The following is a 16968-nucleotide window of genomic DNA, read 5'->3' as shown; positions in this document are numbered from 1 at the left end:
TTTGGGAACAGCGAATAGGGAGAGTCAGTAGAAAGGGGAGGTTTTTTATGTGTTTTTTTTTTTTTTTTTTTTAGTGATGGTATTGAAAAATAAACTGCCAGTACCCAACATCAACTAACATAATTATGCCAAGAATTTAAATCAACCAGTAGACCCTTAAACTTAGCAGTATTACTACAGCACAGGTGCAATACAGTGGAATTACATCATCCACACTCTTGCAACGTGAGCCTTTTCTCACGCGTCTGCAACCGGAAATCGCATAGAGTCGGATAATGTTGAAAAATGTCAACATTTGCTGCACTTGCTGTCGGAGTGAAGCTACACAGCTTTTATAACGGTCTGCGCCTGACGCATGGCATTCATCTGTGACAGGAGTATGAACCAATCCTTACAAAGCTTGCACCTCACACAACGCAGCTGTATTACCTGCGTGATTTAAAAAATAAATTAAAAAACTACAGACGCAGACAACTGCAAACCTGAGTCCCGACAAATGATGCCTGTGTAAAGGACATGGGTGCTGGTGGCCCGAGAGCCTTGTGTTGATGGATGTGATCAAATCACCAATTAACTACACTGCATACATTGACTCTAATTACTATCCTACTAATTGTGTAATTCTCTTTTTCTTAGCATTTACAAGGCTCACTATTTTTTCAACCTTGAGGGCCTGCTTCTGAAAACACTCCTAAAAGCTGGACTTCTGCCGTAAGGTGGTTTAAATTAGTTACACAGGAGAATAAAAGCACAGCTGTACACCCCACTAGAGATGTTTGCATCAAAGCAGCTCAATTCACAAATCCAGCTTTTAAAAAGGAGACACAGTGGTCAAATAACTTTTTTTTGCTGGATTAGTTAGTCAGCTGGTAAATAATTCTTGATGCAGAAACACGATGAGGAACACAAAATAGGAAACATATCAGGGATACAACGAAGATCCTGATGATACAAAGCTCTCCAAAAAGGTTTGTTTCTTTCTTTAATTCATATAGGGAAAAATGACTAAGAGATGGTGCATGAATCTTTTGGTTTTGGAGGTGGGGGAGGAGGTTGCAAATAGCGGTATGTAGTTGGCTTAGACGTAAATGAAGTCGTGGCCGGAGGAACTGACACTCTTGGGGTGTTCACGTATGTATAGACTGGCTGAGGCTGTGGAGCTGGCGTTGGCTGCATGACATAACTAGGTGTTGCAGCCTGTACCGGACTGACTTCCTGGTACTGTATAACATACTCTGGGTACACCTGCTGTTTCTCAAACACCACGTAAATGGAAGGGTTGAGGGGATCGTCTACGCAGCTATCGTAGAAGTTAGTGTCTCCGCCGTCTTTGGAGGGAGGGCGAAGGTATGCAGAGTTTCCCTTGATTGACTCGCCCACCAGAACCCGGGTCACAAACATGGTTCTGGAAGAAGAAGAGCCGGTGTAGTTGTGAGAATACTTGGCGTCCCGTGCAAAGTAGCTCCCTGTGAAAACAGAATTATTAATATAGACCATACACAGCATAATTTGAAGGTTATGTGACATCACAGCTAATGCTTTATAAAATGTAAAGTAAAATGGAGATGTGCATCGTTGATGACTTTAAAAACAAATCTGGCATTGCAAAGTCGTCTGTTTCTTCTCATCGCGCTGCGGCAGACCATGCTGGGCAAGCGCCTCTTGAGCTCAAGCAGACATCTACAGGGCTGGCCTTTGTCCTCCAGAGGTCGGTAACTCACATCCGCCCGAGTTCCTGGGTGTAAGTGAGGGAGCTGGCCCTGCCCTCAGTATGGCATGGCAGCCTCATTACCTTTTCCATAGGCGGTTCCGTGTGTCCCACAGATCCTCCAGTCAAAGTTCTGCTTGCAGATAGCGTCGACGTAAGCAGAGTCTGTGCCGTGGAACAGCAGTTTCTCATTGACATTCCTCCCTCTATTGTGCTTTTTCATCTGCTCCGCTTGCCTGGAACAAAAAAAAAGTTTTGCAGAACTTCTTATTTAAAACTAGACTTTTTAGGTTTGTTTTTTCTTGTGTGAAGTGAAACATCCCGTATGGCACAACATACTGTACCAAGATCAAGCAACCTCGTCCTTAGAAACCACTGTGTAGGAACTGATGAATGGATGCAGAGTGACTGGGGTAAGCTCTTCACTTGATCAAAACAAAAAGCAGAAAAGGGAAGCTTATTTTCTTGGGGGGCATTATGTTTTAATCTTTCCAAATACAAATGACCATGTAAAAAATGTGACATGATTTTTTTAATATTTATACTAGAACTCCACATTTTCATTACTGATAGTAAGCAAGTTTGTAGATTTCACCTAAACAGTCCAGCACCGTCATTTACAGATTCCTCATGAGGGGCAGTAATTGATTGACCTAGAGGGTGCATAGCCACTCTGTACATCTGCATTGTCTGTCCTCATGACTTATCACTGTGGAAACAGAATGTGCAGAGCCTCAACGTACCATTGAAAGATTTCCCAGAGAGACTTGTTTTGGATTCTTTCAATTTTCTTAATGGTGAATCCGAACATGGTCTTCTTGAAGAGATTCTTCACCTTGTTATGTTCTTCTGTAGACTCCAGCACCTCAATGCTCTGTAAAAACATTACACTGTACATCATACTTTCAATCCAGGGCCTCGGAATGGTGGAGTAAAGCATCACGTCAACAACAGATAAAACAGTCCCAGAAACACTCAGGTTTCAGGTTTCTCCACACCACAAGGGAACCAATAATAACAAGTACAAATAACAAGTATTCACAAGTACGGCAGTGACAGACATCCCCCGTCACATCGCATTGTATCTGCATGTTATTTTAACATAGGCAAAATATCTGCATGGCCTGTGCTTAGCTGTTTTAATCATTTAGGCACCCACATGTGCCAATACCACAAAAAATCAACTGTTACCATTTCATGTACCTATATGACCTTAAACAGTGTTAGGTCTGAATACCGCTTTCGTGCAATTTATAAGCCAGACTGACAAACCTCATTTTAGTGTATTTCTTTTTTATAGTGCTGGGACAAACATGTTTTTTGATGTTTGAATATTCCTTCAAAATTTAAACAGATATTTGAATACTCTTTTGTTTTTAAATAGTTGGAATGCTGAAGTATAATTTGTACTACAAAAAAGTCTGATCGGGAGTAAAATAAAGCCAGTGGCAACCCATCACCTGATAAAGAAAGCAGGGTAAACACTTGTTTGTACAGTATAATGTGTGTTATTTATTTCATTATTTTTGCAGGGTATCTTAGAATTGCTGTTATATAAATGAATGCAGTATGAACAGGGTTTGCCTCAATTCATTTTAAGGAGGGTTTTGTTAGAATACTAGGATATTGTCCCAGCACTATTTATTGTATGTAGTTAATGTTACTTTCTCTATACCCAAATGGTGTAAAAATTAGACAGTGGATCTTTTAATACTGACATCATACAATCTATAAACCTGATTCACTGGATTTTTATTTTATGTAAAGTGTGTCTATACACCAGCCCACAAGAAGGACCACAGCTTGATTCATTTCAGGTTCAGAAAAGGAGACTCCAGCATGTGGAACAGAACCTCATGACCAGTTTATCAGCAGGCAGCAGACACGTGGCTCCCAAGACAAAAGGCTGTTTATTGAAGAGTTCAAATCCTTTACCTTGTATCCTGTCTCAGGCAACTGAGATTTATCCCAGTAGGTCGGAACAGCTTTGAAATTGGGAGTAAACGACCTATTGGGTCCATTTTTGCTAGAAATAATAATAAAAAAAGATAATGTCAGTAAAATATATATATATCCTTCTCCATAGCTGAGTATACTAAACCAGAGGAATTTCAGGAATGACCTACATCCTCCCCATATGCACAGGGTAGTGTACTAATTAATTGTTACACCCCTACTACATATACAATAGTGTTCAAAAGTTTGGAAACTAGTGCCCAGTTTTCCTCACTCAGACCCCTTAGTAAATAGCCTGGTATCTCAGAAGAGATAATCTCCTATTTAAAAATCGCAGAATATTTTAATGATTTATCCGGCTAAGGACTGCCAAGGACAACACTACATTGAATATTGAACCAGTCTTGGAAGTCACCACTCTGGAAAATCATGTTTTGGGTAAACAGAGAACAAATGCTCCACCCAGTCATTCAGCATTGTTACTAAATGAATCATACTGAATTTGAGGAGAAGTGCTCATTAAAATTCTTAGCATATTTTGAAAGAGGAGTCACTGATCTATTCCAGGTTATTTAGCAAGTAAGGGGTCCGAGGCAGGAAAAATTGGCAAAACAATCTTCACCCCTAGTCTTGCTGTAAATCAACTGGTGTTTGTAAAACTCTATAGCGTGACCATATTGACTGGCCCATTAGTGAATGGCCTCAATAGCTACTAGAGGTAGCACAGAATTGTCGACTAGTCAAATAGCAAAGTAACAGTCGACCTCAGACACTGGTAGTTGACTAATCGCTTGGCACGTCACGTCATGTAATTGTAAAATGCAGATCGATGGAGAACAGTTGAGGTTGAAAACCACTAAACAAAGAAGTTACATTTTAGAACATTAATAAACAGGTTTAAAAAGTTCCAAACAGTTTTAAAGTTTATCACACAAACAGTAAAATGTTACGAAACAGTACATTCATAAATAGAGCACCAGGCATTAAAAAAAAAAAAAGTAATAAATCATGTAGTGGATAAAGTGGCCATCACTTGACCTGTTCAACTATTTATACGTTGACTATTCAATGAGCTGGTTGCACAGCACCCATTATCACACCCCTTGGGAAGTCACTGAGATCATTCTGCTTTCCTCTTGTTGTTGCTGAATAGTTGCACACAGTGACCACATGAATTTGTACACATGGCAGATACTCTATCTGCTCTAGGTTTCTTTTGATGCTCGGTATATAATTATTGCTCATAAGACAAATTGACAAACTGCCCACGCAATGAACACATTGGAAATCAATAATATTCTCAATGTACTCTAAATAAGTTTTGCTGTTCCTCGTTACCATTTCTTTCTAGCCTCTGCATCGCTTTTGGAGACAAACACTGGTCGCCTTCGGACATGTTTCACGGTCTTATACCGTTTGTTCACCTGGATCATGTCTGAAAAACAACATAAATGCTGTTAAAAATAAATAAAATAAAAAAAACACTACTGCACCTCTGATAGCCCTCAAACAGACTACAGCCGATATAAAAAACACTGTAGTCTGAATACCGACACATGCCAATGTGACACATCAGGTCATTCCATTGGTAGATCAGCTAACCCAAACCCATGTCTGGGTCACACCATGATCAGGGCTTGTCAACTAAACACAAATCACAGTTTCCTTGATGCGTTATTTTCAGGGCTATTGGCCAAACACCACAGTGTTTTTCAACTGTGTCATGGAGGTAATCATTACAAATCGAGTGGTGTACAGTGGCTGTTCATTCACTTTCAGGCACAATTACATTTCTCCCTTGTACTGCAGGGGTTAGAATGCTTTACAGAGTTGTTAAATTACCTTTAAAATAGATCACATACTCCTGATGGCCTGCTGTGAACTGAAGCACTGAGCTGCTGTCTTCCAGGTATTTCTTCTCCAGGTCTTCACTTGTGACGGATGAAGCATGGTGAACGTCACTCTATCGATTGAAAAGCAAACTTGAATTATGCTCCCAGTCAGATGCATTGCTTTATTTTTAAAGGGAGCGGAATACTTGTATAGAAGTTAATACAAAGTGAAAGCATGGGTAAGATTTGTAAACACCAGCAAAGTGTAGTAAAGTATATTAATAAACATGGCAAACCAATGTAAACTAGGGCAAATGCATAGTATAACCATGGGAAAAAACAAAGAATATCATGCAAAAATGCAGGGGAAAGCTTTTATAAGGATTGTGGGGAAATCATATATGGCTACATGGTACAGCAATGGACAACCAGCATACATCAGTTCAGATTCGTTAAAACATTGCATTAGCATGTGTTACTCGACCGTGATATAGGGGATGCCTCTGTGCTTCCGATGCCACAAAAGTAGGCACCTGTTCCAGAATGTTCATGTTTGGAACTTACTGAGGCTGCGTATTCCATCCACTGTGCAAACTCATCCTGCCAGTACCAGGTCCAGGTTGTGGTCAGGATGAAGTCAGGTCTGGTGACGGAGGAGATAGTGGAGAGGCGCCGCACTTTAGCTGTTCCCTGGGTCATTGTCAGGAAGTCTACAGGCGGTTTGCCGCTGCTGCAGTATCAATAGAGAGTTTACTGTACTGGTCTGATTAGACACCAGGCTTGGAATATTCCCTGCATTACAAAACTTGTCAAGGTCGAATAATCTTATGCAAGGATGAGAAGAAAGACACATAAGAAAAGTTTGGGAATGGGAAAAGGCCATTCTAGGGTGATTTTAATTTAATAAGACAGAATCTAAATGTTCCCAATGTTTTAGATCCTACTATGTCACCTGGAAGGCTATTCCATGCATCTGTGTAAAAAAAAAGTGCTTCCTCCCTTCCGTTCTAAAAGTACTTTTACTCCGCTTCCACTTATGCCCTCTTGTTCTCTCTGTGCTAAACCTGAAGTAGTGTCTTAGGTTAACATTATCTAGACTGTGGCAGGGCAAAAGCCTTAAATGTAAATTGTGTATGTGTATGTGCTGGAAATATAGGGTTGACAGGGAGGGGGTTAAAATCTTCCCTGCCATAAATACATGTGAGAATGTGGCTGGAGCCTTAATTGAATGATTAATGGTTAATTAGGCACCAGCCACAAATCCTTTGTTTGAGATTGGTGTGTAGGAGAGTGGAACCTGTGTTAAACAGTGCTGGGCTGTGGATACTCTAATCGGTCAGTGAAGATGACTGCCCAGCATTTATTTTGGCCTCCATGCCTTTATTTGTTTGTTCCAGTATTTTGCTTGCTTAATAAACTAGCACTTTAAATTGTAGCTTTCTTGGCTCAATCTCATTATTGACACTATCCTGTTACATTGACAGTTTAGGGTTTCATAGACTTTAGTCAAGTCCCCTTGTTTCCTTCCATTTTCAGAGATTTAATTATTTCAACATTTCCTCAGAGTCCTGAGATTACCTTGGATGCCCTTATCTATACCTTCTCAAGTGCAATAACGTCTTTGTTTGCAGTGAGGTGACCAAAACTGGACACAGTATTCCAGGTGTGGGTCTAAATACTGTTACTCTTAGCATATCTTGTGCAAGTAGATTTAAATGATTTCGATCCTGCACAAAGCAAGAGAGAAATACAATACTAGAAATTCAGCCCCCAGCACTGGTGCACTGATGCTGGGGTCTCCCAGAACATACCTGCATGTGTTGGCTGGGTCACAGAACTCCTTTTCAATCTCTTCATTGTTGGGCAGAGCTGACCAGCTCAGCCCCGTCCACACCTCCCACTTGTAGGGCATGTTGAAATGGGCCTTGAAACACCGGCCTACAAAGAGAGGCCAAATGACATGTCAAACGTTATAAACCAATTGCAACAGCTACACTAAACTGTATAAACCAATTGAAACAGCTACACACAATTGTATAAACCAATTGCATCAGCTACACTAAACTGTATAAACCAATTGCAAGGGTTAAACTAAACTGTATAAAACCAACTGTAATGGGTTAAATTAAACTCTATAAAACAACTGTAAGGACTAAACCATTGTAAGAGCTAAACAAAGCAGTTTAAATTCAATACTTATAACAGGAAATTCCAGAAAAAGCGTACACACTTTAACACATGAAGAAATTGAATCTAAAAGCATCTAAGCTAGACATAGAAGGTTGTAATTGTTTTTATTTTACATTATCCATAACCTCTCAGACTCTGAGTCTTAAGGTAAAAGCAGGAAAACTAAGCCAGGTAAACATGTGTTTCGCCAGGTGCCTCCTTCAGTGTAACACTTAATAACTGGGATAGTTAAATCAACACACTGAACAACCTTGACCCCCATAAAGAAGGACAAACATTGAGTGAAATAGCTTGCATCTTTCGATTTTCAAGGTGTGGTATCCGAAGCATAATCAACAAGTACAGAGAAACATCATCTGAAATTGACAAAAAACAGGACTGGAAGACCCACAAAGCTGTCTAACAAGGGTGAGCAATACTTGAAGATAATATCCTTAAGGAATAGAAAGATGACAAGGGTTGAATTGACAACAGAACTGGCAGAAGGCACAGCTGTCGTCTGTCTGTGTCTGTGTCTGTACGAAGCACTTGTTCAGTTGAGATAAAACCTTGTCTGAACATACTTCAGCACAAGCTACAGTATGAAGGCATCTGTTCCAGTCTGTCTGTATTGACAGACAGACAGATGGATGGATGGACAACAACAGCTGTGCCTTCTACCAGTTCTGTTGTCAACTCAACCCTTGTCATCTTTTTATTCCTTAAGGATCTTATCTTCAAGTATTGCTCATCCCTGTTAGACAGCTTTGTGGGTCTTCCCATCCTGGGTTTCTCAATTACAGATGATGTTTCTATGTAGTTGTTGGTTGTGCTTTGGATACCACACCTTGATAATAAAGTGATGCAAGCTATTTCACTCAATGTTTTTCCTTCTTTATACAAGTCAAGGTTGTTATAATAGTAGAAAACACTAGTGGATGCTTTGAGTAAATTGTTGATGCTCATAATGCATCAGAGTAGAAAAATGCAACATGTCTAAGACTTTTGCACAGCACTGTATTGCGTGTGTGTGTATATATATATATATATATATATATATATATATATATATATACCACACACACACACACACACACACACACACACACACACACATACATACAGTATATATATATATATATAAACACTTTTTTACACAATGTCTAAGTGTATGTGCTGAAACCACCTCACTGAAAATAAGAGATCTAGTTTTTATGAACATTTGTCCTGTTAAGCTTGTTATGTAAACATTATTTAAAAGAAGGCATTAAGTTTGTATTAAGTGGTGAACATACTTCTTACCTCCATGTTTGCAGTCTTTCTTGACAAAGTAGATGCATATCTCAGTTTTATCTGTAGAAAAAAAAAGATATACATTCCTTTATTTATAAAGCATCATTCTCCAGGCAGGTATGCTAATACAGCCCTCCTTCATTGCATTGGCAAGTACGTCATGTGAAAGGTGCCCACAGTGGTGCTTTAGCAAGGGTAGCACTATAACTAGGTTCATTAAAGTAATACTACAGAAACTGCACATTAGCTAAGAAAATGACAATTTCTCTGGATGAAAACCAATACAATGACCAATTTTTCAAGGTCTTTGTCCCAAAGGGAAATTAGCAACACTGCATGCTATAAGAACAAAACTAACAGCACAGAGGGTCAATTTAAAAGCATTACCAAATTGTTTTTATTCAATTTTTCTTTATTGGGCCTGTAACAGGGAAAGCGTCCCATCACTGGCTTCCCAGACCTCCCCCCCTATGCTGAGCACAGTACGAAAGGCAGCTTTGTTCCAGAAACATCTTGGCAACTCTTAGATGAGTGAAAACAAGTGACCACCGCATGTGTGACCTGGGCAACCCGCTCATACAGCAGTGTAGTATTTAGCTAGCAGATTTCACACCTCACAAAAGAGGGTGTTTGGTTCCTAAAGCAGGACCTCACTTTACAGTGGGAGCACTTTTATATGGTAGCTCTGTTTTCCCCACTGTGTTTTATTTAGTATTTGTTATTATTTTGTTACTATTGATAGTATCATAATGGCAGCAACCTATTTTTGTAACTGTAAATATTTGTAAATAAATCATGTGTTCCTGAGTGGCATTTCAAAGTTCCTGTGTCTCTCATGTTTGTCAGACGATACCCACAATCCCCCTTGACAGGTCCAAATTCAAGGGGCTTTAACTTATATAAACCATTTTAAAATGTTTTTTCTCACCTTGTTTTAAATAATCAAATGTTTTACTTTTTAAAAAGAAACCAAAGACAGTCCATAACAGCTTGCTAACTTCATATAGTTCATAAAAAAAGTATTTAAATAACTCCCAAGTTAGGTTTGTTTATAGGGCCGAATAGGAATGGACTGGTGCGAATGGCCTTGCTGAATGAACCCTTCAAGCACAGTGCAGATCTGTGTCTCTTCCTTCTCACCCTGGTGATCACTGGCAGCCGAGCTGGTGTTCTTCAAGTTGAGGATGTTCAGATAGACCGACGACAGAGTGCTGATCAGCTCTTCGGTTAGCCCCCGGTCCATCAGGATTCTCAGCATGGCGGGGTCATGGAAGCTGTGGGACCTGCTGCACAAGGCCCCCTGTCTGCAATGCCCCCTGATGAACTGTTCACAGACATGCAGCCGGGTGCAGCTTGCCTGGTCGGGACAGGAGCCATACTGACCACTGCCTCTGTTGAACGAAAAACACACCTGCAGGAGAATGGGAGTCAAAACTGGACCTGGTTCACCCTTGCATAGTAATGTGTAATAGATAAACTAAAACAATAAATAATCTTTATAAAATAAATAATATCTACCAATGGCCTGCTCTAAGCAGATTCTGGGAGGAGTATACCTTCCACTTCTTAATGATCAACTTGACTGTGCTCCAAGGGATATTCAATGCCTTTGAAACCTTTTTATACCCCTCCCCTGATCTGTGCCTTTCCACAAATTTATCCCAGAGTTGTTTTGAAAGCTTCTTGGTCTTCACGGTAGTATCTTTGCTTTGAATGTAATAAGACACACCTAAGCAGGTTACCTATCCACTGTGCTTAATCAAACTTTTATTATGCATCCCAGGGATGGAAATAAGACTCCCATTGCATAATAATACAAACCTGAGCCTATATAAAACTTGGAATAGATGAAACTGTTGTGTATGGTATTAATTTGATACAAGAAAGTAGGGCCGAACTTTGCTGGTCCCTGTACTGGTTTCACTGGACTGGTAGTCTTATAGTTTGGGAAGACGTTACCGGTGGCAACAGCGTTTGGTCGTTCTGAAGCAGGAGCAGGCAGAGTTCCTTCCTGTCCAGATCCTGGAGGTCGTGGTCTCTCAGGACTTGAGCATTGTGCTGCGTGGTCAAGTCATGGCAGAAGCGGCATCTTCGTCTGCAATCAGGAAAAAACTCTGTTTCAGTTTTGTATGAAATGTTGCCCTGAGCGGGTTTATCATGTTAAAGTAATACTTCAAAAAAAAAACAAAAAAAAAACACATTTTTAAATATTCTTTTACGTATTAATTATACCATTGTAAATAATCAACCCTGCACCCTATCAAAAACAGAGAAGCACTCTTCTGTGCTGTAGAATGTGCGTTATTTTTTTGGGATGTCATGTGCGCAGTGGTTTTTTCTACACAGTATCTCTTTGTTCCTAAAACAGAATTTATAAATGACTGTATCAAACACAAAGATGGTCAGTTTCCCCCTCTCCATTCCAAGCTGGGCTTGTCCAGCATGTCTGTTCCAGTACTCATTTGGAATGGTTCCACATAATGCCATGCTTCCATCTGCCGGACATTTTAAAGGGAACATTACTACATACCTGCAGTACCTGGACACACCTAGTCTTCTACTCAGGTTATTATACTTTCACCCAAGGACATGAACCAACACAAAGAATGCATCTTTGCAAATGTTTACTGTGCCATGTAGTGTACTGCACCTTTTGGTGTGTAATATTGTAGTTTTTTTAATTCCATGATAAATGGAAGTGGCAAACAGCTATATGAAACCTCCAGACAACCACTGCTAAATAATGCATAATTTCACAAATCTGCAGAAAAGGTTAAGTATTAGGGCATGTTTTTGTTTGTTTTGTGGTCAAATAAGCAGTTTACATGTCAAATACTATGTGGTTTATATCATAAGCTAGGTTTAAAGTTAATTGAAAACTAAACAAACTCTAACATACAAACCTTGGCCAAGAGCATAGGCTTTCTATTAATGCATTACCATGCACTATTAAAATGACTTTCAAGACCACCCAAGCTACCATAAAAGGGACTGAAATCTTACAAGATACAGCCTTGGACAGCTCAGCCAATCGGGTGTCTATACCAGGCTCTGACTCGCTGCTGACTAATTTTCCATAATAAAAGCACAGCAAAGTGTAATACAGCATAGTCAAAGCATGGTAAAGCATAGGTAAGAATTGTAAAGCACAGAGAGGTATGTTAAAGCATATTAAAAACAAATTATGCTAAACTAATGCTTATAAACTTTTGCAATAGTAAAAGCACATCAAAGTGTAATAAAGCACAATGAAAGCATGGTAAAGCATAGGTAAGCATTGCAAAGCACAGAGAGGTATAGTAAAGCGTATTAATAAACATGGCAAACCAGGCTAAACTATGGTATATGCAGAGTGTAACCATGTGGAAAAGCATGGCTACAGTGCAAACATATAATGCAAACATACTGTGGTAAACTTTTACAAGGGTCTTTTAAAAGGCACTCTGATTTAAAAAGGCAGGGTCGTCATTATTTTAGTTGTCCCAAATGTTCTGTTTGGTTTTTTTTTTATGTTTTTTTTTCCTTTACTACATCCTAGATTTAAAACAAAACACAAGGACGTGACCATGCTAAAATGTTGGGTAACATAACTTGAAAGCTTTGTTAGTTTAATAAAAGTTACTTTTACATTACTAAAAAAAGTAAAGTGTTGCACAACACAATTCAACAGGGAATAAATAAACAAATAAAAAGCTTTGTACCCCATTATATCTCAATGTCATAGGGACTTGACTAATGACTAAAACTAAACAATAATAAAGTATTTTTTTTTACAGCACATGGATCTTGGTCTAGCAATACAAGGTTGAGAGATATTCCCTCTGGGTAATATCCGCATGCTTCCTTCATCTAGTGTACACAATCCTAACTGTATGCTGGTCAGCTTGTCAGCACTGGGCAGGGCTGCTCGGAGCTGGTCTCTGGTCAGGGCTGTGCAGAGCTGGTTAAGACCTTGAAGAGCTGCTCAGAGCTGTGCGGAGCTGCTCAGGACTGCACAGTGCTGGACAGAGCTGTGCAGAGCTGGTTAGGACCTTGAAGAGCTGCTCAGAGCTGTGCAGAGCTGCTCAGAGCTGCGCAGAGCTGGACAGAGCTGGTCAGGACCTTGAAGAGCTGCTCAGAGCTGTGCAGAGATGCTCAGGGCTGCACAGTGCTGAACAGAGCTGTGCAGAGCTGGTCAGGGCTGTGCAGAGCTGGTCAGGGCTGTGCAGAGCTGGTCAGGGCTGTGCAGAGCTGGTCAGGGCTGTGCAGCGCTGGTCAGGGCTGTGCAGCGCTGGTCAGGGCTGGGCAGAGCTGGTCAGGGCTGCACAGAGCTGGAGAGGGCTGTGCAGAGCTGGTCAGGGCTGTGCAGAGCTAGTCAGGGCTGTGCAGCGCTAGTCAGGGCTGTGCAGCGCTGGTCAGGGCTGTGCAGAGCTGGTCAGGGCTGTGCAGCGCTGGTCAGGGCTGTGCAGCGCTGGTCAGGGCTGTGCAGAGCTGGTCAGGGCTGTGCAGAGCTGGTCAGGGCTGTGCAGAGCTGGTCAGAGCTGTGCAGAGCTGGTCAGGGCTGTGCAGAGCTGGTCAGGGCTGTGCAGAGCTGGTCAGGGCTGTGCAGCGCTGGTCAGGGCTGTGCAGCGCTGGTCAGGGCTGTGCAGCGCTGGTCAGGGCTGTGCAGCGCTGGTCAGGGCTGTGCAGCGCTGGTCAGGGCTGTGCAGAGCTGGTCAGGGCTGTGCAGAGCTGGTCAGGGCTAGGCAAAGCTGGTCAGGGCTGGGCAGGGTTAGTCCAAGCAGGTCAGGGCTGGGCAAAGTTGATCAGGGTTGCTCAGAGCTGGGCAGAGATGGGCTGGGTTGGACAGAGCTAGTCAGAGCTGCTCAGGGATGGTGAGGGCTAGTCAATGTTGGCCAGCGCTGGTCAGAGCTGGCCGTGCTGGTTCAGGAGACTTGATGCTGGGTAAGAGAGATGGTTAACCTAGTCCATTGAAAGATTAAATAAGAATCCCTTTCAGGTAATATTCTACAGTCAACTCTTTGTTGCTTGCAGCTATGGCCAAAAGCATTGCATCACCTATAAACTTAACTATTTTTGCTTCATAAAGTCCAATGAAACCTACTGAATAATATTACATTAACATATTGAATTACATACAGTGTTGTAGTTTTCCTTATACAAAAATAGAAAACTGTAACATTTCAAAATCTAACATGAGATACTGTACTACTATTACGGCTTTCAATAGACTTTTACAATATCATTTTGCGGTTTATTTGATTACATGATGGCAAATAAAATATCTAACTTACGGTCATATAGATTTTGTTGTTGTTGTTTTTTTGTTTTACAAAAAAGAAACACAAGACGTCTCAATCCTAAAGTTCTTGACGGTGCAAAACTTTTAGTCATAGCTGCACACTCTTAAATTAATATATTTGCTGTAAATGTTGCTTGGGGTTTTTCCTAACAGATTGTTACCAGCCCCCAGCAGTTGCTGGAATTTCCAACAAGGTATTGCTATTCTTTCTGAATGCACTGTAATCTCTGTGAGAAGGGCTTAATCAGCTGCCTGCTTGTCTGGATAACACAGTGGCTGACACGCAAGCTGGGTTCAAAGGAGCAGGAAGTGACACAGTTAAAATTATCTCCACCAAATGCAAACAAAGTGGCCTACTTTCTGACTAATAATTACACAGAGTTCTAAAGGAAGACTGGTTAATATGTATAAGTAAAGAAAACACAATTAATGTATTTATGACTATTAAATTAAGAAGCTTTGTAAATAGAGCCTGAGCTTTTTATTTACCTTATGTGGCTAATCAAGCTGGCAGTAAAACCTGGAATGGATGAGACTGCCATGCAATAGGAGTCTTATTACCATTCCTGTGGTCTCTTCTTGGGCCTGGGCACCCAGCATGTAAAATCACAGACACAATTTACAGCTGATAAATTAATTTAGGACAGCTGACTTGAGAACTTTACTGTTAAAAACATTTTTTGTAACTCGGCTAAATGAAGTTCTATTGAAACATTTTAGAATAGGGTAGCGTTTTGTTCCACTGTCAAATTTGAAGCTATTTATTAAAAAAAAAAAAAAAAAAAAAAAAAAAAAAAAAAAAAAAAAAAAACGAAATATCATGATCACTGACCTTTAAATGCATCCAAACGGGTGCATTTAAAATTACACACAAAAAACCCAATCCAAGCTCTTTAGATATTTATTATTTACTATGCATGGCGATATATTGTATCCATTTTGGGTCATGCTGGTAAACAAAATGTCACCTACCTGCCCCTGTTATATTGGCACTCCCCAAACAGATAGAATTTGCACAGATGCAGATTATTACAGTTCTCGCATTCCTTTGCTTTACAAAGCCTGACAGAGGTTTTAGCAATGACTTTGTTGGTACCGTTGACTTGAACAACTGCGAACTTCTGCCGGTCTTGCAAAGTTTGTTCCAAAACACTGTTTGAACCAAAGATACCACCAGACCCGATATTGGCGACTAATTCGTTGTATTCCAGAGCCCCGTTATTGGAACACAGAATTTTCGTAACAGTGGATGCAGACATTTTTAGGCAAACCTGTTAAAGGGTACGTTCGAAACAATGTGATTGCTAGCAGTACCGCCCTTGGTCACCCTGCTCTTATTGAGTAAACACGAACCTTTTTTCTGATGAAACGAAACTGAAACTTACGCACTGTCTCAAATGTCATGCGGAATTGCCTCCCTCAGCTGTGTGGCTCACTCGATAGATACATCATTCACTCGTGGTGCGGGCTTTTTATCCAACTGCGTTATGCGAGAATCAAATCGGGGTAAATAAGACGATAGAAAATACTATTAACCCAGCAGTGTAGTGTGTCGTTTCGAAATCTGTACAAGTTGTTTTTTTTTTATTTTATTAGGCTGCAACAGTAATTTACAATTCAGTAAATATATAATGGTTCAAGGTTTGCTAAGTTTTGTATGTGTTATGTCTTCATACTTTGCGTGCTGCGCTTGCCCAGACACCTCGACCTCGAAGTATGACTCAGACTCGGTTTTTTGGAGAAGGGTTTTCCTGCAAGACGTATTGGGGTTTTTGGGATGGAACCGCATAACAGTTTCGCGTCTTTGATTGGTCCTTGTCTGTCAGAGGAATATGACGTCACACGAGTGGGAACGCTTGGAGGCATTTAACACTGTGATCGGAGAGAGAGAGAGAGCTGCTTTCCAGAACCTTTCAACTAAAATATAATTTAGTAGAAGACGGAATTCAACTTATTCTATTCACCTATCACACGCAAAAAAAACCCCCAAAAAACAATAAAGGCCTATGTCAGCTCCTTCTCTTATGGGTTTTAAGAGTCCAGTGCCCTTCCACAACTCAACAGTTGGACTATGCAAGTATAATAATAATAATACATTATAAAATACTAATGATTACATCTAGTGAGAGATAACAGACAGTGTTGTGCAAAGTACAAGTAATTAATGTGTAAAAATGTGCCCCTCAGCTATTGACTGTATAGTTGTTCTCACTTGGAAACATTTACACTGGCCATAAAAGGGTTAACTTCAAGAGCGATAGAATGACATAAGTTAATTGTATCAACCTGTTTGGCCTACTTAATGCCTAGATATACTTCTAACAACCCATAGGCAGTCCTGATAGAATGCCACAGGTTAAATGTATAATTTTTTTCTCAGTTTTTGACGTATATTCCAAACAAAATTATGACATTATCTCATCAAAAGCTAACACCCAAGTCCTTGGATGTGGAAGTACGTTAAATTTTATTCTGCATGTAACAAATTCATTTTATACAAATACAGATAGCTGCTGTTAATGAACGTAAAAGTGTACTACAGAGGTACATTTCTTTAAATGAAAAAAGCAAAAGAGAAAAATTTATTGTTATAGTGACTGCAAATATTTTACATTGAAGCATAGCATTTTCTCAAAACTATTAAGTAACCTCAAGCACACCTTTGTAAAACTGTTTACTTTGTATTAATATTATGAGAGAGAGAGAGAGAGAGAGAGAGAGAGAGAGAG

The 16968-nt window shown here is 40.2% G+C and overlaps 1 protein-coding gene across 1 annotated transcript; it reads right to left on the bottom strand.

Annotated features, from left to right (window-relative positions):
• Positions 1 to 383: 383 nt before the first annotated feature.
• On the bottom strand, positions 384 to 15970 carry si:ch73-252i11.1 (uncharacterized protein LOC553517 homolog). The gene is made up of 12 exons (XM_041255363.1): positions 15212 to 15970; positions 10918 to 11053; positions 10099 to 10369; positions 8968 to 9018; positions 7308 to 7434; positions 6061 to 6226; positions 5507 to 5627; positions 5003 to 5099; positions 3644 to 3734; positions 2452 to 2582; positions 1793 to 1944; positions 384 to 1466 (listed from the first exon to the last, which is right to left on the bottom strand). The coding sequence occupies exons 1-12, from the start codon at positions 15496 to 15498 to the stop codon at positions 1006 to 1008; spliced, it is 2091 nt and encodes a 696-aa protein (XP_041111297.1). The 5' UTR covers positions 15499 to 15970; the 3' UTR covers positions 384 to 1005.
• Positions 15971 to 16968: the final 998 nt, after the last annotated feature.

Source organism: Polyodon spathula, chromosome 7 (assembly GCF_017654505.1).
Source record: "Polyodon spathula isolate WHYD16114869_AA chromosome 7, ASM1765450v1, whole genome shotgun sequence".
Classification (NCBI taxonomy): domain Eukaryota; kingdom Metazoa; phylum Chordata; class Actinopteri; order Acipenseriformes; family Polyodontidae; genus Polyodon; species Polyodon spathula.
Note: the sequence above shows the minus strand (reverse complement) of the source record. Positions and strands in the feature narration are given on the sequence as shown.

Excerpts from the sequence above, each read along its gene's own strand:
- si:ch73-252i11.1 (XM_041255363.1), bottom strand. The coding sequence starts at position 15,498 with ATGTCTGCATCCACTGTTACGAAAATTCTGTGTTCCAATAACGGGGCT. Across the intron at positions 7,435-8,967 it reads GAAAGACTGCAAACATGGAG|GCCGGTGTTTCAAGGCCCAT; the intron begins GTAAGAAGTATG and ends CTCTCTTTGTAG. Across the intron at positions 2,583-3,643 it reads TGCCTGAGACAGGATACAAG|AGCATTGAGGTGCTGGAGTC; the intron begins GTAAAGGATTTG and ends ATGTTTTTACAG.